The sequence below is a fragment of the Phragmites australis genome, chromosome 15, assembly GCF_958298935.1.
Source record: "Phragmites australis chromosome 15, lpPhrAust1.1, whole genome shotgun sequence".
Classification (NCBI taxonomy): Eukaryota; Viridiplantae; Streptophyta; class Magnoliopsida; order Poales; family Poaceae; genus Phragmites; species Phragmites australis.
The window spans coordinates 29,987,662-30,013,681 of record NC_084935.1 but is presented as its reverse complement, the minus strand read 5'-3'; the positions used below and the strand labels follow the sequence as shown (position 1 = coordinate 30,013,681).

The following is a 26,020-nucleotide window of genomic DNA, read 5'->3' as shown; positions in this document are numbered from 1 at the left end:
TGAGGAGGCGGGGGATGAGGCATCTCCTCTCTCTGAGCCGCACGCATGGACAGAAGATGGGGAGAGAGAAGAGGAAGGAACAAGATGATGAGATGTCATCTGACATGTGGGTCTCACTGCCACATCAGTGTCACGTAGGATCAAAATCACTTAAGCAGGTAAATTGCACCGGTTTAAATAATTATAGTAGGTGGGATATCTGATTTTACGATTCGAGAGGAGGCACAGATTCGAGCAACAGTTGAAAGAAGTAATGTGGAATTATTGCTAAAGAGCACAATTTATCGGGCATGATGAGGCTCAGCTTAATCAATGTATCCTAACGCGTTGGTAGCCCATTGGGGAATCGAAGTGATGCAATACGGTCCATCTGAGCCCAGCACAGCCCAATCCAAATTCCTCCTGATCCTGGGACCAGTGGTGACATCAAAACTGAGGCTTCCCTTCCCTTATCTCCATTCGCAGTTCACACACTCTCCATGGCCACTTATCTCTCATCCCTCAACGCAGCAGCTACTACTACGACCACTACTGCTGCAAGCTGCCATGGCTTCTCCGGCGGCGGCCGCCTCCAACCACGGCCAAGCCGAAGAACGCTACTCGTGACATGCCAAGCGTCCAGGAGATCAGCCTGCCTCCGCCTCGGCCTCGCAGTCGTCCTGCTCCAGTCGCACGATGTCGCCCGCGCTGCCGATGACGACGAGCCGGAGCCGGCCAACAACGGCTGGTGGCTCACCGAGTTCCCCTTGCCCGTGCCCAAAATTCTCAACAGTAAGCTCCTCTTAACACTTACATATCGATTTTTTAGCCATAGATGAATTGCTATTGCTGTAACAAAAAAAACAACAAAAATCGCAGAGGAGATCAACAACCCGGAGACGGGGACGCGGTCGTTTCTGAAGAACGGCATCTACATGGCGGACATCGGGCCAAGCTTCGCGGCGCACGCGTACCGGCTGCGCAGCACGGCCTTCGACCTGCTGGCGCTGGAGGACCTGCTCGGCAAGGACGCCTCCAACTACGTCAACAAGTACCTCCGCCTCAAGTCCACCTTTATGTACTACGACTTCGACAAGCTCATCACCGCCGCCGACGACAAGAGGCCCTTCATCGACCTCGCCAACCGCCTCTTCGACAGCTTCGAGAGCCTGCAGCAGGCCGTCACCGCCAAGGACGACCCAAAGATAAGCGACCGCTACGCGGACACCAAGGTCATCCTCCAGGAGCTCATGGCAAGGATGGCCTAGCAGTAGCACAAACTCTCCAGTGCAATTTGAACTGATAATGTAGACACCAGTGTCGTTACAATTCACAAATCAGGCAATACGATTATCATGTGATGCTAAGTCCCAGCTGTCTGTATGACAGTCAGTCAGTGGTACACACGCCCAGCCAAGATACATAGGCAAAACCAAAACAAGCTTAAGGAAAAAAAAACAAGTTGGTACAAATCAGATCATTAAGTTTAAAGAAGCCAGCCGTTAGCACAGCAAGCCAGCCGTTAGCACAATCAGCAAGCCACAAATCAAATAAATTTGAGAATTCACACCACCTCTAACCACAGGATGCAAATGATCGATTGCATCATGAAATCAACACATAACAACATAAAACATACGGTGGCCATGGCCCATGGGTAATTCACAGACAGCATCTCACCATATTTCATCCTTGCGAGCTACGCATCTGGGTTTGACGCCGTGGGATGCCAATTTCACAAGAGTTTACTCTAGCAGCAAACCGAAGGGAGCAAATAGACTCCCCTGTGGAAGACAATTCGGGGGATAGATTCACAAACATCAACGTCTTCGAATCCCCTCCAAGGCATGGCTGCGTTGAAGGAAAAAAGGTCAGTTGATACGTTAACTTTGACAATAACAATACACCATAACAAGAGCGCATTACAGAGAAAACAGGAAATTACCTGGAGTAGGTACGTTAATTTTGAGTTCCTAAACGGAACATGTTCATCTTTCTTTGCAATTGAGAAGATAACATCGCTTAGGCAGGACAAGCTCTTATTGATGGCCTAAGTCAAACAAGTCAACAAAGCATTGGTTGTGTATTATTGGAAAGTATACCTAAAAAACAAAGAAAACTAAGTGATGGGACGACAAATTACCTGAGTCTCTTTCAGCCGATCACCAGTGGCGCCACTTTTGTTAAGGCGCTCGCTGCCCGCAAGATCTATTAGATTGAGCACTCCTTGCACTTGTTGATCCGTTCCCTGAAAAGAAAAAGGATCAAAGTAATGGAAAAGACAACGCACCAATAAACAATACAAATGTATTAGTTTATACCTCATTTACACCAAAAATTCGAAGCGTGAAAACACAATGGCTTCTAGATGATTCCTCATTCATTTGAGTTCTCCCAACAGACCTGAAAAGAAAGAATACATAGCAAATACCAAACAATAGCTTAATTTTTCTTTCTCAGAGTTGATCGAAATCATATAATGGATAGCATCACATGAGTGAAAGGACTTAAGTCTGAAGGCAAACAAATGATCCTACAACTACTCGAGTCTTGTCATAATGGTTTCCTGAAAAAAGGTCTTGTCATAATGACAGCCAATACAATATATGTACTACTACTTCTTACTTTATTTAGATAGCTGCAGCTCTGATGCAAATGGCCAAACAGTAACTCAAGCCTCTTGATAAGTTTACATGCCAAGAATAATGACAGACGAAGCAGTAGTGGTTTCCTATTTTCTACTCTTATGGATAAATATCTACGGGGTAAATCTGAAAAGGATAAGAGTGCAACCTGCTCTGAGCAGCCCGCCTCAGGAGAGAAGAAACTTCACTGGTACTTGTCACGTCAACGACCGTGAGGTCAGACACATGGGTGTTACCATTGGCATCATGCTTGATACTGTATTTTGCAGAACCACCATCTTGAGCAGCCACGCGATTTGTTGCAAGCAGGTCACGTATTGTTTCATTGTAAATCTCCAACATTGAAGCCTATAAGTTCAAACGTAGCAACATGATTTCTTAATCTCCAACATGACTACAGAAAACTTGGTCATCTAGTTAGTTCAATTAGATAAATAAATCAGTAAAAAACGCACCTGCATCTTATATTTCCAACCCTGCGAATTAAGAACCTGACTAGCTTGGAAAATTTGTTCCAGAGATCTTGGTATCATTCCTTTCTGGTCATCCAACTCTGGGTTCCCCATCATGGTATATGTTTTACCCGAACCAGTTTGTCCATAAGCAAATATACATACCTATATAATTTAGCATTTGTCGATTACATACTACAAAAAGTAGATGTTACTTCTAAAACAAAAAAAAATGTTTGAAGAGTATATACAAGGTAATCTCAGTTATATCCATCAAATATTGTACCTTATAGCCATCTAGAGCGCTTTGGACCAGCTGGGAAATTTCAATGAACACGTCTTCTTGTGACGCCAAATGATCAAATACTTTATCAAATGTAAATGAATATGCTTGTGCTAGAAAAACAATGAAAATGCAATTAGAAAAAAATAAATATTCTAAACGACACAGATATTAAAGTGTAAAAGATAACAACAATTGACAGTAAATGTCACTTTACCATTATGCATCAACTCCATACCACGACCTAAGTTTTCCCCACTCTTTGGGTAAGTGACAGCCCCCGATTCATTCGACAGCAACGGTCTTACTCTACAGAATACCCTGATGTTTCCCTTCAGCTCCTGTAAAGGAATAGTTTTAAAAGTAGCACAAACTACATTGAAGTTATGACAGTTTAAGAGCAGAGATGTTACAAGTATTGTGTTGTGCAGCTTTTTGCGTAATTTCTCTCCATCCAAAATTTGTTGCTCAGCTTCTTCGAGGTGTGACTGAAGATCCGCCAACATTCTCTTTTGATTCTCATACTCGGTCATGGTCTCCATGGCCGTCAAATCAGACCTCTGTACAGTTAAGAAAATATCCAAGATATTAAACATCAATGCAGTTTTTTTCCTACCCAGGGTAAACATGTAATACGTTAAAACATAGAGATGGAAAAGTAGTTACTTAAATTTAACACAACACTACACAATATATATAGAATGAAGAAATAGGCTTGTACATACTTTTAACTTTTCGTTGGCAGCTGCAAGCTTAATTTCCAAAGTTTTTATCGTCTCTCTTTGGGATGAGCAAGATTCCTATATCATTAAACACAGGTTAGCAAAATCAATTGATGTGGACAGGAATCAAAACATTTCAACACATAATCATACCTCAAGTGCAGTGGTTCTTGTCATTGCACTGTCCAACTCCATGGCAGACTTTCCGGTTATTTCCTTGTATGTTCCTAGCTCGGTCAACAAAGAATCTACTTGAGCTGATCTATTATCACGGTCCTCCCGTACATGCTGAAGCTCATTTCTAAGACCATCAACCTCCTTCAATAAATCATTCTTTTGTTGCGCAGCTTCATTTTGCAAAGACTACAAGGAGACACCACATTAATTATCAAGGCATCAGAAGAATTCTCTATACATTCAACAGGGAAAAAATATAGCATGGAAAAAAGGATATACTGAAAGGATGTAGCTGATATTTTTACCTTTGCCAAATCTAGCTGCATTTTTACTGAGTTAGCATGATCCCTCAGACCATTCATTGTCTCTACCATAGTGTTCTTCTCTTTTTGCAGTTTTGATATTGTTTCAGCATTCTTTGTTGCATCTGCTTGGAGGTTGCAATTGTATTGCTGCAAGCTAGTGTTGTATTCTTGAAGCCTCTTATTTGTGTCCTGAAGCATCTTGATCTAAAGAAAGCGAAAAACAAGTGAATCATAAACAGCAGCAGTTAAGGAATCCATTAGTATAATTCAAAAATATATTTTATTTTGAAAGGGATATTCACAAAACATTATGCTTATACCTGGTCATTAAGGCGTTTTTCTTCCAACTTAGCTTTTTTGCGATCTTCCAAAATCTCATTCCGCGAAGATTCAACAGCAGCCCTTGCCTCCTTTTCCTCTCCAAGAGATCGGAGGGTGTCCTGCATTTCAATATACTGAGTATGCAACGCACATAGAGGAATAAGTTGAAAGTAAGCCAAAGTCCAAGTAGTCACCCACCATTTTCTCAGCTTCCACCTTCTTTAGAGTCTCTTGGAGAGAAGCATATTGCTTCTGAAGCTCTTCGTTTATGGCCTTTGATTCTTCTATAGCATTCGTCAATTGAGCGACTATACGACGCATTAAAAATTCAGTTAGCAAAAATGCAAAATCAATAAATAAGGAACTATCCATGATGTGATCAATTTTAAAATTCGTACCTATCTCAGAGTGTTGTTTCTCTGCAGCCTCTAGGAGGCCACTGAGTTTCCCGCTTTCGGCCAGGTTTGCATCTTCCCTCTCAAGCAGCCATTTGATACAGGCCCGCAGCTTTTTGATGTATTCCATCATTTGCTCACTCTTCCCCTGCGCAACCAACCAGAGGAGAGAAACAGGATATCGGCATAAGTAAATCGAAGGGTAGCCAGCCATAAAATGTAAATGCAGAACTCAACTAACAAATGCAGCAAATATTGCAAAGGTCCTAGTATCAGCTTTAGGTGGACCTGTCGTCAGTAGTACAGACACAAGATTATTTATAGCACCAATCCATCAGAGCAGCAGAGTTAAGGTTTTGCGCACGCTTGTGATTCTTCGTATTGATGTTTGAAAAATTATGTTTTTACAGTTTGAAGCCTTTTTTGCTTCCAATATACGTCTTGCTCTCCAATTTGCTGATGGCCATTTATTGAAAGGAAATACTGAATGACCGAAAGTTACTGGACGATTTGTCTGTAGCGTAGTTTCAGTAGTCCAGAAATGTTAGTACCGGCCCCAAGCCACTCACTATTCACAGCACTGAGTGAGAGCTTACAAATTACTACTACACTCAGGTAAGAGCATGAAAGGAGAGCAGGCCACAAGTGGTTAACAAGCGAGGCCGCGGAACCAAGAAGAGCGAACCAAGTCATACGGCGAGTCGACGCTTGTATCACCTACCTTTCACAGCTCAACTAGAGAAGAAACATGCCGGAAATTAAGTAAATGCATGACAAGATGCTCGCAATCTGAATGAACACGTCAGGAGGCTAATCGAAGATCCACAGGAAGTAGCGACGGAAATAGGCTGCTAATGGAGGCACAAGGAATCATCGTTTGGTGTTGTGGGCGAGGGAGAAGAAGGTTACTGTAGCAGGTGGGTGGGGGAGTCACCTTGTAGTCCATCTTGTTCCTGCCCTTCATCTTCTCGTTGAGAAGGGTGTCGACGTCCTCCCTCCCGGCGAACGCCATGGGCTCCTCCGCCGCGGCGGGCGGCGGGGCAGCGGAGAGCGGCGGCCTGCCGGCCCCGGCGGCGGTGCGCTGGCGCTTGCTGGTGGAGTAGTGCCCCTCCCCGGGGACGTTCTCCTTGTGGTGGAGCATCCCCGGGCGGGTGCCCCGCGCGGCCATGGATCTAGCAAGCTAGGGTTTGAGGAGGAGCGGAGCGGGGGAGGAGGGTCGGATTGGATTTGGAATGGAAGGGGGGCGCGGCGCAAGGGAGTGAGGGAGGGAGATTTGAAATCGTTGGAATTTCGGTCGTGTGGGACCGGCAGGGGTGGAGTTGGGCTGCCTACTCCCGGCCCAAGCCCAATAGATAGCAGGCCCAAGCCCAGCCCAGCACGACTGTTTCCTCCACAAAAATCTAGTTTTATTTGTAACTACACAATATCAATATACACTCTCGGCATTATTCTCCGTGTGTATCTCACTCTGAAATCCATCTCCGAATATAGGACTTGAACTTAAGTCTGTGCCACATATGATATTCCTTAGGTCATCTTTAACCGCTACTCTAAAATTCTGTACTCTAAAATACTATTACAACATCCTATACTACTATTGCAGTATACCTCATTCGTTCCATCTCCAGCAAGAAACTTATATCTCATCCACTATTTTATCTCTACTATATTAAATGGTTTTTTCTCCAACTGACATAACCACAAATGCAGCATTATTTTTTACATGTTTCCGTTGCAACAGCGTTTGAATGGTACTGTAAAAATTCGGTTGGACGTTAATTATTTTTTATTTTTTCAGAAATTAATATTTTTTTTCCGTAGGGACCGTTGCATGACAAATTTTGACAGTCGTTTAGTGTAGCGGGACCAAATTTGTTGGCATGTTTTTTTGCGAGCTTGTAGAGGAAGGTCTGTCGGCTTGCAGCGGAAGCCTTTGTCGATGTATCAGGAACCGGGGGTCCCTGAGTCCCTAGGCCAGGCCAGCCGTCCGCCACGTGTCACCATCCCGCGAGATCCCTCCTACGGGATGAGGAAAATCTAAGTTCCGGGAGAAGGTGCTCGGGGCCACAGCCTCTGGTCCCCGAGCACCCCAGTTCCCCGATGACCCGCAGAATCTAAGTTCCGGGAGAAGGTGCTCGAGGCCACAGCCTCTGGTCCCCGAGCACCCCAGTTCCCCGATGACCCACAGAGTCCAAGTACCGGGAAGAAAGTGCTCAGGGAGGTGCCCGGTCGCCCCCGAGCACCCTAGTCCCCCGATGATCAGAAGAGCTAAGTTCCGGGAGAGAGCGCTCGGGGGGCTGCGTGCGGCAGCCCCCGAGCGCCCGGTTCCCCGAGGGTCAGTGCAAAAGTGCTCGGGAGAGAGTGCTCGGGGTTGCATGTGGCAGCCCCCGAGCACTCGGTTCCCCGAAGGTTCGTGCGAGAGTGCTCGGGAGAGAGTGCTCGGGGAGGTGAACAGTACCCCCGAGCACTCGGTGCCCCGACGACCCAGAAGGGCCCCCGAGGGGCCCGCCGATGAGGTGTCAACCAGTCAGAGGTCCGAGGCCACATTTAATGGGCGTGCGCGGCCTGACATCCCCAACTGCTCCCGCCGCAGTGTCAGTCACTGCCATGCTTTGGCAGAGAGGCGTGGGGTCATTAATTGCACGGGTCCCATCCCGTATCATCCGGTGTATCTCGGGATAACGTTGCCAGGATCAAGGCGTTCCGCCTGCCGCCCTGCCGTGGCAGAGGAACAAGACAGGACGGGCACGCCGGGTGCCTCTGTGGCTGCCCGGTGGGCCCTCTCAACGGCGCCCGTCGCCAGGGCGTCCACAGCAACGAGTGACCGGACGCGCGCCACGTTTTTCCACCGCCACTGTCACTTCGCCCAGAGGAAATGATGACGCATTTCTCAGTCGTGGCGTCTTGGAACTTGTGCCCCTTCCTTCCTGTTTGGGGTATGTCGCGGCCGGCGAGTGCATAAAAGGATGGGCATACAGAGAGAAGAAGACATTGAAACATTAGAGGAGAGAACAATTGGAAAAAAGACAAGCCCAAGCAATCGACCGTGCCACACTCAGACGAAAATATTGCAAGCAAGCATGAGCAGAGCTAGAACAAGGAGCCTCAAGCTCTTAGTTAGACAATATATTCTTGTAACCAGATATATCCCTGAGGGATCCCCCTCAGGGTAAGATATAGCATCCATACAGGAGTAGGGTATTACGCCCCCGTGCGGTCCGAACCTGTCTAAACTCCGGTGCATCTACTTCCCTTTGCACTAGGTCGATCATCCCCCACCACCGGCCGTTGCATTTACTTCCACTTCCATTTATTTCTCCGATGAACTTATTCAGGATCATCCCCCGGCCGAATCTTTAAAAAGGGGTCTCTCGGGATCCCTGCGACAGGAGTTAATCCTCCGACAGCCTCCCGACTAGTGGCTGCCCGGGGAAGGAAGTGCGGTGGGTTCCCTCATAAGGCTGAGCATGTCACTATATATATGAGGCAGGGGTAGTCTAACATATGCAAGCCACCTAAATGGATTTTCGTTTAGCCTGGAAGGAATACTTGAGAGAGTTGTGTTTCTCCTCCAATGACTCTCCCGACGAGGAAGATGATATGTTTGTAGAGACTATGAGAGATTGGCAAGCCGAGTCAGAGGCATTGGAGAGGCGACCTTGGGGCGGTTCAGTGCCTGGTCGGAAGCGCATCCACCGTTATTGGCTGGAGGGCCATATTAGGTTGTACAACGACTATTTTGTTGATCCCCCTGTGTACCCCGACTACATTTTCCGACGCCAGTATTGTTACAAACGAAAACTCTCCACATTCGTAACTCTTATGTGTTGATGTATGTATGCTGTGCGTAATGATGTATGGTGTTGCAGGTTCAGGATGAAACATAACCTTTTCCTTAAGATTGTGGGGGCGGTTGAGGAGAAGGACCGGTGGTTTCAACAGAGGAGGAATGCTGCAGGCGAGCTAGGGCTGTCCACGTTGCAAAAAGTGATTGCGGCGTTTCGTATGCTAGCATACGATGCGTCGGTCGATTCTCTAGATGAGTGCCTCCGTCTAGGGGAGAGCACCATCATTGAGAGCATGAGACGGTTTGTCCGTGCCGTTGTCGATGTGTTCGCCGATGAGTACATTCATTCTCCAAATGATGAGGACACTGCTCGTTTGCTTGCTACCAATGAGCGCAGAGGGTTTCTAGGGATACTGGTAAGCATTGATTGTATGTATTGGAGGTGGAAGAACTGTCTGACGGCGTGGTCGGGTTCTTTTAACGGCCATGTCAATGCTCCAACGATCATTCTCGAGGTGGTTGCATCGCAGGACCTGTGGATCTGGCATGCCTTTTTCGACATGCTAGGTTCGCTAAACGACATTAACGTTCTGCATTGGTCACATCTCCTAGACGACCTTGCCGTAGGCGAGGACCTAAAGGTACAATACAACATTAATAGGCACCATTACACCATGGGCTACTACCTTGCAGACGGCATATATTCGGAATGAGCCACGTTTGTGAAGCCCATTCCATCGCCAGTTGGCAGGAAGCGGCAACACTTCGTGCTTCAGCAGGCGGCTGCACGCAAGGATGTGGAGCGCGCATTCGGAGTCCTGCAGTCCCGGTTTCCCATAGTCAGGATGGCTACGAGGATATAGGATGAGGAACACCCTTAGCTCCATCATGACCGCCTGCATTATCATGCACAACATGATAATCGAAGATGAGCGACATGATGACGAAGTCGAATACATGTACGAGGGTGCTGGTGAGGACGTGCAGCCGTCACACGACCTAACCCCTCCCTTGGTGGTATTGAGCCAACGGTAAAATGCTATACGAAGCAGGCATAGCCATCAGCACCTCCAGGACGACCTAGTTGAACATCTTTGGCAGATACACGAGGGTGAATACTAGCAGGCTCCTCTAGTTCTATATTAGTAAGGGTATCCTTAACATAAGCATTACGTGTTTTGTGGAGTGTGTTTCGGATTGTAACAATGTTGTATCCTCGGTTCGTATCATGTAAGGATGGCAATGAATGCAAAAATTATGAACTGGCCGAGCTCGGTTTGCTAGAAAATTGTTCCCGTGAGGGCTTAACATCCCAAATTGTCAAACCAACATACATCGTAACATAATATAGGATCCAAATTGTCGACCAAATTTACAATGAAATCATATATTAGACGGATGGACCAGAAGAGGCGCGCTTAGCTGCAATAATACTCTGCCTGAGGCTTTTGTAGTATTCTTTCTGCTCGTCATCCATTTGTGAAAGATCCATGTTCATTATAAGCATCTCCTCCTTTACCTTCTCCAGTTGCATTCGCTCCTCCTCCAGCCGGAGCCTCTGGCGCTCGACATTCATCATCTCAGCGAACCTCTCGGCCCTATCCTTCTCAATCCTTTCTTTCAAGGAGAACTGTCAGTCAAATATCTCCTTCACGGGGGTAGAAGCTGAGTTGGACGACGTTGAACCGCGGGCAACCTCTTTGGACAGAGCCCTCCCAGGAAGTCGTTTCGGTCGTGGAGTGGCATTGGACGCAAGTGCATCTGCTCCTTCTGCTCCGGGCGATGACTCGACGTTCTGCGTGGACGCGGGGCTCGCGGTGCCTGACGTCTTCTGCTTCTTGCGCGAGGACTCCAATTGCCACTTTGGATGATGTCTCAACTCCCGCCAACATGGAAGCAACATGAACTCTTTGTGCTCCATGGCCTGGAACATCTTGCAAGCCTCTACGATCTGCCATAAGTTAACAACGATTGTCATGACAATATCACAAAGCAAGATCTCCTATAAATCACAACCATAAAAACATCATAGCGTCTCGCCCTCGGTCATCTCACTCCTCCTAGAACGCATGGCCCTAGCGTAGTGACCGCAGAACTTCTGCACCATACCGTTGATGAAGGTCCACCTCCCCTGCAGCGACTTCTTATTGCGGGTAGATAGGAAGTCTTTGTTCTCATGGAAGTTCGACTCGATCCTCTACCAGAAAGCTCCTAAACTCTGGTTCGACCCCACCACGGGATCCATGCTCACGTTCAGCCATTATGCCACAAGCAGTAGATCTTCCTTCATGGTGTAGCTTTGTCCACGGCCACCCCCAGTTGCCATCTCTGTCGTTGCTTCTTGAGACTGCAGCTCAACCAAAGGAAGCTATGTGCTGATGATGCCTTCTTGGGTGTTCGGCACAACGTCGTCCCAAGGGATTGCATCGTCTTCACCACGAAGGAAGTCGGCATACTCCATAGAGTCCCTGCACACTAGCAAATAAGCACTAAAATACAAAATGTATTGAATAACTTCAACATCTTTCCTTCCTGTTAAATAAAAGGCCTCCCACCACATGTCTTATCAAACATTATTGAAAAACCCACAGACAGTTTACAAAAGTGGAGGATAACCGTGAACATATAGGGTCTGGCTTAGTCGCCTCGCTAATTCACAAACAACTAACTATTAAACCTACCCGACTACAGCCTTCATGAACGATCCGATTCAATGGATATGGCATCATCCAAATCAGCACACAAAATGGTTTCGGAGCTCCAGCAGTGGGAAGGACGTCATCGTCATCAATGTCCTTTGATCCCGATGCTTCCTCATCCACTGCAACGCTCATGTTGTCAGTGTTACCAACCTGGTTGGGCACGCCACCGCTGATCAAAGCATCTTCCACTTGGAACACAAGTTGCTCCAAGTCTGACGCTATGCTGTCCACCTCCAGAAGCCCTCGGTTCAGATCCACGGCCGTAGGGCAGCTGTCCGTACTCAAATTGTTGTTGGCAACCTTCTTCAACGCCTCAGCTGCCTCCTGCACATGGTCCTGGAGCATCGACACAAGAGCACCAAGCGTTGTGGTGTCCATCTAGAACCAAGGCATGCATGAATGATCATAGTTTCCAAAATCAGGGGCAATGGAGTTTACCAATATGGCAACAAGTACAGACAATCTCAACAGCAAGCATGACCAAATAGCAACTACAGACAATGTGAACTTCGGACATTAAGAAATATCTACTTTACACTCAAGATTGCATAACCTATAGTTCGAACCGTGCAACCATTGCAAGAGAGCAAATTTGCTCAATTTCTGAACACAAGCTAGCGGGTATGATCTAAAAACTTTGAGAACTCCAATTGCATAAGCTACAAACAGCCTAATAGTCGGTTCATACTCCAGAAACCATATCATATAGTTTGTACCGTTCAACCAAAGCAAGAAACCAATTTGCTCAATTTCTGAACACAAGCTAGCAGGTATGATCTAAAAACTTTGAGAACTCCAATTGCATAAGATACAAACAACCTAATAGTCGGTTCATACTCCAGAAAGCATATCCTATAGTTTTTACCGTTCAACCAATGCAATAATCCAAATTTGCTCAATTTCTGAACATAAGCTAGCAGGTATGACCTAAGCACTTTGACAACTCCAATTGCACACGCTATAAACAAGCTAATAGTCGGTTCATACTCCAGAAATATCCACACTGAATTGCATAACCTAGCAGGCGTGATCTTTGAACTTTGAAAAGTCCCAAACTACTTAGAGCCCATGACAGACGTTGTGTTCTTCTCAATTGCAGGTTGCCATGACACTAGGCAGATCACTATGCATACAACAATCAACCAACATGAACCTAGGTATTCATCATCAGCAAGATTCACACTGGAACATGAGTTCAAGCTATAGATCCAAGCCTTTCATCTATGCCAGTAAAGACCCTGCAAAGGCTCCTCTCCACTTTCACCCTAAAATTTGTCACTCGCAGGACGACATCACTTGCTTCGACTATGGCACAACGATACCATTTCCTGCTTCACCACGCATCAAAGCTATCCATTCCTCAACTAAATTGGCACAACCACACCAAGGACGACCAGTGGAGCGAGGCAAGACAAAGAAGACAAACAAGCACCCCGATTCACTGACCAAGAACAAGCCAGATGAATTGCTCCTCCCCCGACCTCTCCCTCTCTCCCTCTCTATCTCCCCCATCCTCCCTACGGTGGTGACTAATAGCACATCAGGGCGCCCACCCCCCGGCAAACCGAACGATATGTCAACGCAGGTGTCGGAGAGTGAACTTCTCAAGCGGGGATCCAGAGGGACCCCCTTTGAGATTCGGCCGGGGGGATAATTCTGAACTCGCTTCGTACGTGAAATAAATGGGAGTAAATGAGATGCAGGTGGGGTGGAATGATCAGATGCAGGAGGAAGTAAATGCTCAGGGGATTTTTAGACAGGTTCGGGCCGCACTGAGCGTAACACCCTACTCCTGTGTGTATGCTATAAATGCTCTGAGGATGTCTATCTGAGGATCTGGTGTGTTACAAGAATGTTTGTCTAAGTCTAGAGCTTCGTGCTTCCGTCGTCGTCGATCGAAGTTCGTTCGATATGCTTTTCAGCTCCGTTCTGTGTGTTCCGCTCAAAACTCGTCCTCTTCTCCGGGGAGCCCGCCCCTCCTCTATACCCGTCAGGGTGGGTGGCATGCCCAGAAAGGATGGCACAAGTTCCAAGGCACCATAAATAGAAAGCAACCATCATGGGCTGCTGCGCGAGGTGACGGGAAGGGTTGAAAACGCGCCCCCGTCCGGTCTTGTTCGTCATCATTCTGCTTTTCGGCGAGTGCCGCAGGGAGAGCCCACCTAGCAGCCCCACGTGCCCGCCCGGTCAGAGCAAACCTGACACAGCAGGGCGGCAGGCGGTGTGCCTCGAGTTCTACGACGTTATCCCGAGGCGCGCCGGATGACGCGCGATGGGACCCGTGCATTAAATATCCCCACGCCTCCCTGCCAAACCTTCCCTGCCAGACCTTAGCAGGGATTGACGGCAAGCGTGGGGGGAGTGGTTGGAAGTGACAGGTCACACGCCCTCTTAAATGCGGCATCGGGTCTCTCACCAATTGACACCTCACCGCTGAACCCTTGTGGGGACCACCGGCGAAGGACTTCTCAAGCCCTCGGGGAACTGTGAGTGCCCGGGGACTACTGTTCACAGCCCCGAGCACTCTCTCCCGGATATGCCATCTCTTGGTCCTCGGAAAACTCGGGTGCTCGGGGACCACTGTTCACAGCCCCGAGCACTCTCTCCCGGATATGCCCTCTCTTGGTCCTCGGGAAACTCGAATGCTCGGGGACCACTGTTCACGGCCCCGAGCACTCTCTCCCGGAACTTAACTGCTCGGGTTATCGGGGAACTCGGGTACTCGGGGACCACTGTTCATGGCCCCAAGCACCCTCTCCCAGAACTTAGTCTTCTTGGATTATCGGGGAACTCGGGGACCACTGTTCATGGCCCCAAGCACCCTCTCCTGGAACTTGGTCTTCTCAGACCTCGGAGAGATAACCCCCGAGGGAGGGCGCCACGTGGCACTCTGCTGTTCTGGCCTCGGGACTCGGGGACCCCTGGTTCCCATGTCACCGACAACAGGACTTACCAAAGGCTTGGCGACGACCACGGACCTACTACTGCGACCGAGCAAACCGACGGGGGGGGGGGGGGGGACTTGGGAGCGCGGCCGCCAGATCTGCGGCGGCCCAATCCTGAGCCGCCGGGGACGATGTGTCTTCCGCCCGGTCGCCGGATGGTTCTCGCTTCCGCCGGAACCGAGATAGGCTGGGCCAAGCGCGTGACACGGCATGCCGGCACGAGCACGATCCGACCTAGCTATTATATATATATATATATATATATATATATATATATATATATATATAATTTTGTAGCTATTTTAATCTATTTTCTATATTTTATCTCATTTTTTATCTATTTCTATATTTTTTATTTTTTTCAGGCATGTTGTGCTGACGGGCCCGCCGTGCGTCGTCGGGTCGTCCGTGGCGCCGTGCCCGCCATGTCTGTCGTGCCCGTCGGACCGATCGTGCCGCCGTGCCACAATCATACCCAGGCCAACTTGGCATTGCACTTTGGCCGATGGGCCTTACCGTGGGTCAAGAGTGAGGCATACGGGCTAGCACAACACGGTCCGTTATAGTAGTTGGGTTGTAGCCTAGACAGGCCCATGGCAGGCCGGCTTGATAGACCTATTTGACTATCTCTACCAACAGTGACGACGACGAGTAGCCACCTTAGACCATCTCCAATCATATTCTTCAATTTCGTTCTTTTCCTGATTCCCCTCTTTGTTCCTATTCACTTTATTTTCTCTCATCTCTAATAGCTTCCTTTCGAATGGATTCGTAAAGGGAAAGTAGAGAGAATTCTGTCTTGAAGGGAATGACCTTAGAAATCCCTTTGTGATGGTAATCGTGAAGAAAAACTGTTAGAACGCTAAAAAAAACGAAAATCTATTTGTGAAGAGATTTTAGTCACTAACGGGAATTCTTGGAGATGGTCTTACCTTCCGTTGAGGCCTCTCTTATCGCCTGTTTGGTTGTTCACTAACTTTGCCAGAACTAGGCTAAGGCAAAGTGTGCATGACCAACAAATTATTAGCCACACTGAGAATGTATGACATGTCGGGTAGTCAACCAAACTGTTATGTAAGAAATTATGGCATGACGACTAAGATTGGGCATGGCAAGATTAAGCGTCATGCTCCGCTCGCTCTGGCAGAAAATGGAACGTAACACTACTAATAACATTATGTTTGCACCCAAGTAACTTTTGATCACGCAACGAAATTGGAGCTGGAAATAAAGAGGTTGTTCCATGCATGTGTCCTAGCTAGCGTAAAGACCGACTTGATGCTCACATGTAAGAAATTGAAAAGGGCAAAAGGAAAAGGAAAAAAGAGGGGCATTGCTCTTCTTGCAAGTAATTAACTTGATGCTCTCTGTCTACACAAGTTTGGAACTCCTTTTATTGCTGCTGTATGAAGATCATATCGTGTCAGCATCAAGGGCGGAGACGTTGAGGCCAGGGTTAAAAAACCGTCGGTAACCGCTCAAAAATCGCGGTTACCGACCTTCCCGGTCCGGTCCGGTCCGGTTTCAAAAACCGCTCGGTAACCGAAATTTGAATTCAAAAAATTCGAAAAAATAAAAAAAATTCAAAAAAATTCAAAAAAATCTTAAGAAAAACTAGACATAATTCTAAGAACTTCTGTGAATTTTTTTTTTCAAAAATAATGTCGTTTGCATCATATTCTATAGGGAGAAAGTTTGAAAAAAATGAAAAAAATTGAAGCGCGCGGCTCAATTATTAACTCACGTTAAGGAAAAGTGTAACATGCAAACACATATTTTTCTTGTATAAAACGTATTTTAAGAGAATCTTTAAAATTGATTTCACTTTATTTAGAGTTTTATTAAATTCTCTATGATTTTTACAAAGTTCACAAGCATAAAGTGAATATGTTAAGAAACATCACTGTAATTAATTTTTTCATGTCTACTATTATTTTTTCTATGTAAATCATAATATAAATAAGCTAATGAAAGTGGTTTCACTAATTTTTAAGGTGTGATGGGTCAGTTATGAATTAATCTAGTCGCAACACATTTACACAATCATGCATGTTACAATAACTAATTCATGAGTTCATATATTTTTAAAAGATATAGGATCATGTAATAAGACTAACAAAATTAGTTTCATGATTTTTGGATTAGCAAAGAGTAAACTATGCATTTACCTTGGTTTAACAAATAAAATTTCTCACAGAAAATTTTGAACTTTTTTATGAGTATAAATACTTTTATCATGTAGATCATGTTACAAGGAAGCCAAAAAAATTTGTTTCACTTGATTTGAAGCTCGGATGAATTAGTTATTGATTTCACAAGATTGAACCCTTTTTTAGGTTTTTTGTTGAACTGCGCTGAAATTCGATAAAACCGCTCGATAAATCGAGAAAACCGAGCGGTTACCGACCCAAACCGCTCGGTAACCGACCGAATAAAAAATGCGAGAAAATCGCTCGGTAACCGACCCAAACCGCTCGGTAACCGACTCAAACCGCTCGGTAACCGACCCAAACCGCTCGGTTACCGAGAGGGCAAAAACATGATTTTTCGCAAAAATTTAAAATTTGCCGAATGATTTTTCTCCGAATTTTTTTGAATTTTTGACTGGTAACCGTGGTTATCGCGTATTTTCGGTTACCGCCGGAGCTCGGTAACCGAGCTCCGGTCGGTAAATGGAACCTTGGTTGAGGCTTGGGAGTGCACAAGACACCAGATGATCTTTTGTTTTTCAGTGATCCATCGTACGTACTAGATCTATATGACACTCTTTAGTTTAACAAATAGGGCACCCGAACATCTAAACTAATAAGTAGGACATCCGATTATTTTTGTTCTGAGTCCACCACTGGTCAGCATACCCGCTGAGACTGAATATGCGAGCGTTGAAGCTGCAGGAGGGAAGCCTGACGAAACTGAAGCTGAAGGAAGGGAGCCTGACGAATCTGAAAGTGAAGAGGGAAAGCCTGAGCCGAGCGCGCCAACAACTCGCGCACGCCGACCCAATGTCCGCGTGTCTGGACCCGAATGCGTGAATTACTTGTAATGGGCTCAAGGCCAGCTGTAATGGAGAATATAAACTCTCGAGACCCTAGTGAGGAGGACAATATAGAACATCTAAGCTTCGTCTACCTCTGAACCTCTCATCCTCTGAAACTCTATTGCTTCTCTGATTCTTCCCCCAAATGTTCCTCTATCCTCTATGCTGCTAACATATCGATCATGCATAAGCAGGCAGCAGCCTTCTTCTTTAATTTCTGGGTTAAGGCCCCAAAGTTGAACCACCTCCCTATTAAGCAAGGATTAGAGCATCAAGGATTTGGGCTCTAGGTAGAGCACGACGTTTAGCGTCTCTTCTTTAGGGAGATTAGAGCACGTCCAACCAAGTTGCTATCTAGCCCGATATCGTTAGATGTAGCAATTCGTGCCTAAAAAGGGCTCCGGCCGGCTCCCTATCCCCCTCGCTATTTTCATCGGCTCGCCATCCTCTTTCCATTACTCACCAAATCGAGCGACCGCAAATGAGCTCAGCATAAGTTGGTTAGGAGAGAAATCATGGGAGAGAAAGGGAGCCGGAGAGGTAAGTTGGCCGGGGAGGAAGATCGGCCATGGAAGGGGCCTCCCGACAACGGCTTCATCGGCCGAGTAGCTGGCTGGCCGACGGCGACCGCGGCAAGGTAGGGTGCGAAGTCAGTACGGGTGACATCACAGGGGTGCAACGACGGCATGGGAACCAAGTCGGGGAGTGGGGTCGAGGTGGCCAGGGCATCCAATAGGAAGAAGCGGTGGCGAAAGGGAGCGGGTTGTTGAGGAGCGTGATGGACCACGGGATGCCACTGAGGGGTTGCAGAAGGTGGGGGAGTCGGTGGAGGAGTAGTAGGATGCAACAGAGGGGCGGGCGTGATGCCATTGCAGCAGCAATGACGGGGTCAACGAGGGATCAGAGGAGGCATGGGGGAGAAGCCAAGCTCGGCGGAGGAGCAGAAGATATTAATAAAATATAGGTGAGTTGAGTTTATGGCGCGGGATTTATAAAAGATATTAATAAAATATATTTTATTAGTGACGACTAGTTTGTATCGTTCTGTCTGTTTTTACTATTTATATAGTAGTGATTTTACTATATATATAGTAGTGAATAATATATGTCCACTTACATACGTAGGTGGAGCACAGCACATATGTAGAGTGGCTTGCTTTTCTTGAGCTTTATAATTAGCTTGTGGCGCACACCAACCAGATCGAATTTGTTTTTCTTCGTGAAGTCTGCTGGTCCTCCAAATTACATATATTGCTTTTTTCACTTTACCCTTTTTCTTTTGCACGGAGAGATCGAGTGAGAAAACAAACACTGGCTTATTCGATCGATACATCTCTACATAGGAGTAGCTAGGACAGCATGATTCAGAGTCACGCCAGACACAACATCACATGGCATGCAGGACCAGCAAGCCGGCCGGTTATTGTATATCTATCTATCTATATATAGAGGCAAGGGATGCAGGCAGTGCATGCCCATTATATTGCTACCAAGTGTTCACTGATTATATTGCTACCAAGTGTTCACTGATTTCGATACAGCTCAATTTTGGATTGGTGGCGCCAAATTCACAATTTATTTATAGCTAGCCGTCGATCGAAGAAACTGCAGGTACGTACCTACTGTTCTAATTGACGTACGTGTTTGCACTCGATCCCTCCAGTCACACTCAGAGATAAGTGCATGCATGCGTCTTGTTTCTTTTTCTTTCAATTGAAATTTGATCACCAATCTTATGTTGCCTTGCATCATCGTCCTGATAGAATGATATATTATCAACAGTTTATGTGACTATATATTTCAATACAAATAAACTGCCGCACTCATTGAAAGGCACTTAAAAATATGATGCATGCATGCATAGATGTATTGCTCAATGAAAGCAACGGAAGACGAGCATCTCGTCGTTGCATGCATGCACCAGCAACCCAGCTTCTAGTCAATTAACTATGCATGGATGGCCACGCAGGCAGGCAGGCAAGCAGGCAGCTCGCTCGGCCGGCGATGGGTGGTTTTAATCCTCCGGTGCCGCAGCAGGACAGCAACTGGGAGATCAGGGTGGCGGTGCAGCTCAGCCTCCTCCTGCAGATCATCCTCATCTTCGTCGGCCCCATGCGCAAGCGCTCCTCCTCCCAGTGGCCCCGCTTCGCCGTCTGGTCCTGCTACCTCCTCGCCGACTGGGTCGCCGACCTCGCCCTCGGCCTCCTCCTCAATAACATGGGCAACATCGGCGGCGGCGGGAACTCCACTTCAAGCTTCGGTCTCAAGCGCGGGGGTGGCGGCCCCAACGCCGGTGCCATCGCCGGCAACAACAACGCCAGCAGCAGCAACAGCCCCATCATCTTCGCCTTCTGGACACCGTTCCTGCTGCTCCACCTGGGCGGCCCGGACACCATCACCGCCTACTCCCTTGAGGACAACGAGCTGTGGCTCCGCCACCTCATCGGCCTCCTCTTCGAGCTCTTCTCCGCCGCCGTCATCTTCTTCTGCTCCCTGCACGGCAACCCCATGATCCCGGCCACCGTCCTCATGTTCGTCGCCGGCATCATCAAGTACGCTGAGCGCACCTACTCCCTCTACTCCGGCAGCGTCAATGGCTTCCGCACCAACATTCTGGAACCCGCAGACCCCGGCCCCAACTACGCCAAACTCATGACGGAGTTCGACGCCAAGGAGAAGGCCGGCCTTGTCGTGGAGATCACCATCGCCAACGGTGAGGCCGACCAGGCGCAGAAGGAGGCCGAGACAGAGGAGACCAGGCGGCTGATGGTGTTGACCAACAAGACCGTGGAGGCGCGGGCGTACGAGTTCTTCCGCATCTTCCGGCGCCTCTTCGTGAACCTCATCCTCAGCTTCAAGGAGCGCCGGCTCAGCCAGGCTTTCTTCCTGGAGCGCGAGGACCTGAAACCCAGCGAGGCGTTCGAGGTCATCGAGGTGGAGCTCAACTTCATCTACGACATGGTGTACACCAAGGCTCCCGTGGCCCACACCAAGGCTGGCTGGGTCCTCCGCTCCGTCTGTTCCTCCTGCCTCGTCTCCGCGCTCATCATCTTCTTCCTCCTCGACAAGCGCCACGCCAAGATGGAGCCCTCCGACGTCGGCATCACGTACGCGCTGCTCCTGGGCGGGCTGGCGCTTGACGCGGCGGCGCTGCTCATGCTCTTGTTCTCCAACCGTGCCATTGTCTTCCTCGAGCAGTCCCGACGGTTCAAGTGTCTCGGGTGGCTGACCAAGGCGGTCAGGCAGTGGCGGCCTCGGCGCTGGTCGGGGACGACCTCGCAGATGAACCTCATCAGCTACTGCCTGGACAAGCCGGACAATTACAGAAACAGAGGTGGGTGCTGGCTTAAGGTCGCCGACAAGCTAGGCGTCGAGGAGATCGTCGACGACTTCTTCTTCATCCACCGCGTGCCACTCAGCAAGCACGAGATCATGGGGGAGAACCGTCTCCTCAAGTTCATCTTCGACGGTCTCAAGGACGCTGCCAGGGATCTGAAAAAGAAGGAGGACATCATGAATGTGTGCAACTACAGAGGCCACGGCGTCCTCGAGCACCACAAGTACGACATCAAGGAGGCCCTCCGGAACGATGAGAAGAAGTTCGATGTAATCATGAACAGCGTGAAGAACAGGGACTTCGACGAGTCCCTGCTGCTGTGGCACGTCGCCACGGATCTGTGCCTCCGTGGCGACGACAGGATACGGCCGGAGGCGAAGGACACCGAGTGGATGCGGTTCGTCGGCGAGACCCTGTCGGAGTACATGCTGTACCTACTGATCAAGCAGCCGGAGATGTTGTCGGCGACGGCGGGCATCGGGCTGCTTCGGTACCGGGACACGTGCGCGGAGGCCCGGCGGTTCTTCGGTCCTGTCACTGCGGCCGCGTGGATGACCGACCGCGCGGACGTGCAGGGGTTCCACAAGGAAGCGCGGAAGATGCTGCTGAGCGTGAACACGTCGGAGAAGCCGGCGGTGGTGAAGGGCGACCGGAGCAAGTCGGTGCTGTTCGACGCGTGCATCCTGGCCAAGGTGCTGATGGAGCTGGACGATGGGGGGCTCAGGTGGGAGGTGTTGACGGGGGTGTGGAGGGAGATGCTCACGTACGCGGCAGGCAAGTGCCGGGGGAGCACGCACGTGCGGCAGCTCAGCCGCGGTGGCGAGCTCATCACACTCGTGTGGTTCCTCATGGCGCACATGGGACTCGGCGACATGTACCAGATCCAGGAAGGGGACGCCAAGGCCAAGCTCATCGTCATCGACCAGTAGCAACTAGCAAGCTGGAGTATCATATGTTTGATTGATTATTTTTCGAGAACGCACCTTGTGCGTTTTTTCATTAAGAGGGTAGCAAATAAGACCGTTATAAATGTGCTACGTCTGACAAAAGGAGCGGCGGGGAGGAAATGAAGAAACAGAGAGGGAAGGAAGTGTGCGGCGATTACATAGGGCGAAGAAAGCGAGCTGCACAGAAAGGAGAACTAAAACTAGCTATTGAAAGAACTCCAGCAACTGGTCGTTCCCGACCATTATCTAGCAGCGCGCTTCGTCCCGAATCATCCTGCTGAGATCGACCGCCAACATCGCCGCATGATTGAAAATACTATTGTTCCTTTCCTTCCAAATGAGCCAGCTAGCGAGAACGAAGAGGGTATCGAAACCGCGCCTAATATTCTTTGGTAGCCGCTTGCGGGTCGGGAGCCACCAATCAACCAAGTCCATATCCACCTGAGGACTGAAACGATGAAGGCCCGTTGTTCTCAGAAGGTGGAACCAAACCTCACGACTGTAGACGCATCCAAGGAGCAAGTGTTGGATGGTTTCCGACCTCTGGTGGCAAAGAGTGTAGGGGCCTCCACTCGTCATATTGTGTTGCTGAAGTCTGTCATTCGTCCAGCATCTAGGCGGCGCTTTCGTCTTCCATAGCTGCTTTGCTCTAGGGAGTTCTGATTGACCATGGAAGAAGGCTCTGTAGGTTGAGGACGACGAGTACTGTTGATTGGGCGACCATTTCCATATGAATTGGTCCAAAGCATCAGACAGCTGAACATTTTCAACGGCGTCCCAAATTCAAAGATATTAGGTCAGCACCGGCACCGTCAAAGATCCTTTAATGTCCCAAACCCAGTGCCGGTTGCAAAGAGCGTCTACCACCAAACGAGTGCGTGAAGTGCGCTTACTGACGGCCTGAAAAAGATGTGGCGCCAAATGCTCGTCTGAAGCACCGGCTAGCCATTTGTCAGTCCAGAACAGAGTTTTGTTGTCGTTGCCAATTCGGACCAAGAAGGAGGCCTCAAACATTGAGCGGACGATGCATTCATCCTTTGCGAGCAAATCCACCCAGGTTCTTGAACCATCTACCCGGCGTAGCCATTCCCAACGGAGGTGAAGGGCGAAACCGAGGTGAAGGGCGAAACCGAGTACGAGAGATTGAGAACCCCTAAGCTGCCAAGCAAGAGAGGACAGCAAGCACGCAGCCAAGCGACCAAACAGTGGCCGCCGCGCACCATGTCAGTGCCACACCAGAGAAACGCACAACGTAATTTGTCAATAGCCTCCAATGCCCACAATGGCAGGCAAGCGGCGATGAAGACGTAAATTGGAATCGCCGTGAGAGTCACCTTGGTAAGCACAACGCGGACATCGGCAGAAAGCAATCCGGACTTCCAAGTGGGTAGTCTGTCAGCAACGACGTCCATGAACGGTTGGACGTCGCACTTCCGAAGCCTAGTCAGCGTTAAAGGGATTCCCAGGTAAATCACCGGGAAGGAGGCAATCTGGCAAGGGAAGGATCTGGTTGCCCTCAACATCTCCATTGGGCTGCGTTGAATCGACGAAAGCTGGCACTTGCTCAGGTTGGAGAAGAGACCCGATGCCGCCGTGAAGCCATCAAGAATCGCCTTGATGAGCACAAGGTCTTGCTTATGCAGCAAGAGAAAGATCACCAGGTCATCGGCGTAAAGCGAGGCTCTGGCCGTTAACCCAGGCACCCTTAGGTCCTAGAACAACCGAAGGCTGTCAGCTTTTGAGATCATAGCATTGAGGGCCTCCATGACAAGCAAAAACAACATCGGCGAAAGAGGGTCGCCTTGGCGAAGACCACATGCATGGCACACGCGCCTACCGGGGCGACCATTGAGGAGGATTCTCATGCTTGTAGTGGACATGAGAATAGTCATCCAATTGATCCAACGATGCGAGAAGCCGAGGTGACGGAGCATGTCAAAAAGGAACACCCAAGAGACAGTGTTGAAAGCTTTCGCAATGTCGACCTTCAAAAGCAAGCTCGGCCTCTTTTTTGGTGCAAAAGCTTGGCTCCCAATTGCACAGTTATGAAGTTATCATGAATATGTCGACCCCTGATGAAGGTGGATTGATTGGGCTTGACCAACCACTGCAACCTTGGTGCAAGGTGCTTGGCCAACACCTTGGTGAAAATCTTACTGAAGCTATGAATCAAGAAAATTGGGCGGTAATCCTTAATCTCTTGAGGGTCATCCTTCTTCCTAAGCAGAACCATGAGGGACTCGTTAACAAGGTGGAAGCTCCTGCTATCAAGTGACCACAAAAGCGTTGAAAGCTCGAATGACGTCTGGCTTGATCACATTCCAAGCTGTTTTGTAAAACAGGCCTGAGAACCCGTTAGGACCCAGAGCCTTATCGGTCGGGATCTCTTGAACGGTCTTCCAAATTTCATCCTCGGAGAAGCAAACATCGAGCTCGTGTAGGCTTAAAGAAGGGATGTTCAGAGAACCCAAGTTAAGAGCCAGCGACCATTCCTTGTACGTGCAATCACCTCATCGAAGTGTTTGAAAACAGTTGCAGCCTTGTCTTCCTCATTGACCATAATTAGACCTTGCACCTGCAGAGCCTCGATGGAGTTTTTGCGTTGGCAGTGGCACGCCTGTAACTGGAAAACTTTGTGTTTTCGTCACCCTCCGATAGCCAGAGAATTCGAGAGCATTGCCGAGCAATGGTACGCGCCAAGGATGTAAGGCCCATGCACTTGTACTTGAACTCTTGCCAAAAATCAATTTCCTTAGGTGAAAGCCGCCGTTTGTCCTGAACAAGGTCTAGCCGGTAAACCACCTCCCTGCCTATAGCAAGATGCAAACGAATACTGCCCACAAACTTTTGGCTCCAGCGTTTTAGTGCATTCGCGGTGTTGTGTAATTTGTAGTCTAAGGTTCGGAAAGCATCTAGATCATCAAATGGGCATTGCCAAGCCTCTTGGATCGTAGCCAGGTACCCGGGATATCAAGGGCAAATGGACTCAAAAAGAAAGCGATTCTTGAAGGTGGAGCTCATGTTCGTATGTAAGAGGTTTGGAACATGATCAGAGCAGTCTGAGGAAAGGCTACACAACCGATGATCCGGGAAAATGCTCTCCCATACCACACAGATGAAGACTCGGTCGATGCGTTCAAGCGTCGGGTGTATGCGTTTGTTGCTCCACGTATACAACCTTCTGTGTAAATGCAGTTCCCTGAGCTCAAGATCTTCAAGAAAATGTCGAAAGCGACCCATGGACCTTCGGTGCAGACCATCGTTGTTCTTGTCCCGTGCCTTGTAAATCATGTTGAAGTCTCCTCAAAGCAACCACGGTCCAATACAACATTGCCTCAAGTCTCAAAGTTCTTGTAGAAAAGAGACCTTATCCGCCTCACGCTAAGGTCTGTAGACCGATGTCAGCCACCAGTGCGAACCGCCCGATGGGGAGACCTTGATAGTCAGATAATACTCCTTGAGAATGATTGGAAACCGCCCAAACATCAGTGCTCCAAGTAATCAGAATACCCCCACAGGTATTAATAGTAGGCAAGAAACAATACTGGAAAACAACCCCTAGCATACCCAACATCATAGAGTTGTCAGTTACACTAAGCTTAGTTTCCTGAAAAAGGAGAAGAAAAATGTGTTCTTGCTCCACGGTCTCTCGAACTGCATCGCGATGCTCCTGTGCATTGAGACTGCAAACATTCCAACAAAGAGCATTTTCGGAATCCATGAACCTGACCATGACCAAGGCAACATATCCAAGCTACTTAGGCGGCCACCACCGATGATAAGGTCCTAGGAACATCTGTAGGAGAACTCCCTAGGAACAGCTCTCAGATTGCCACCCAGTGTGAAGCAGATAAAGGCATCTCAAATATGCTCTCATACTCGACAAACGCCGCAGCGTCAGGTGGCTATGAATCTGAGGTAATGCCAAGGCTGCGCATCAACATGTTTTGTGCTTGGGTGACCAGGTTGGAGACATGAGTTCTCTG

The 26,020-nt window shown here is 48.5% G+C and overlaps 3 protein-coding genes and 1 pseudogene across 3 annotated transcripts; 3 read left to right on the top strand and 1 right to left on the bottom strand.

Moving 5' to 3' along the window:
• Positions 1-443: 443 nt before the first annotated feature.
• LOC133892832 (photosynthetic NDH subunit of lumenal location 3, chloroplastic-like) lies at positions 444-1,346 on the top strand. Its single transcript, XM_062333797.1, has 2 exons — positions 444-771; positions 859-1,346. The coding sequence occupies exons 1-2, from the start codon at positions 480-482 to the stop codon at positions 1,245-1,247; spliced, it is 681 nt and encodes a 226-aa protein (XP_062189781.1). The 5' UTR covers positions 444-479; the 3' UTR covers positions 1,248-1,346.
• A 95-nt stretch (positions 1,347-1,441) lies between these two features.
• On the bottom strand, positions 1,442-6,518 carry LOC133892831 (kinesin-like protein KIN-14N; annotated as a pseudogene).
• Positions 6,519-8,798: 2,280 nt separating this feature from the next.
• Positions 8,799-9,642, top strand: LOC133892307 (uncharacterized). The gene is made up of 3 exons (XM_062332991.1): positions 8,799-9,061; positions 9,149-9,482; positions 9,634-9,642. The coding sequence occupies exons 1-3, from the start codon at positions 8,799-8,801 to the stop codon at positions 9,640-9,642; spliced, it is 606 nt and encodes a 201-aa protein (XP_062188975.1).
• Positions 9,643-19,141: 9,499 nt separating this feature from the next.
• On the top strand, positions 19,142-22,061 carry LOC133892306 (uncharacterized). The gene is made up of 2 exons (XM_062332990.1): positions 19,142-19,361; positions 19,720-22,061. The coding sequence occupies exon 2, from the start codon at positions 19,755-19,757 to the stop codon at positions 22,014-22,016; it is 2,262 nt and encodes a 753-aa protein (XP_062188974.1). The 5' UTR covers positions 19,142-19,361; positions 19,720-19,754; the 3' UTR covers positions 22,017-22,061.
• Positions 22,062-26,020: the final 3,959 nt, after the last annotated feature.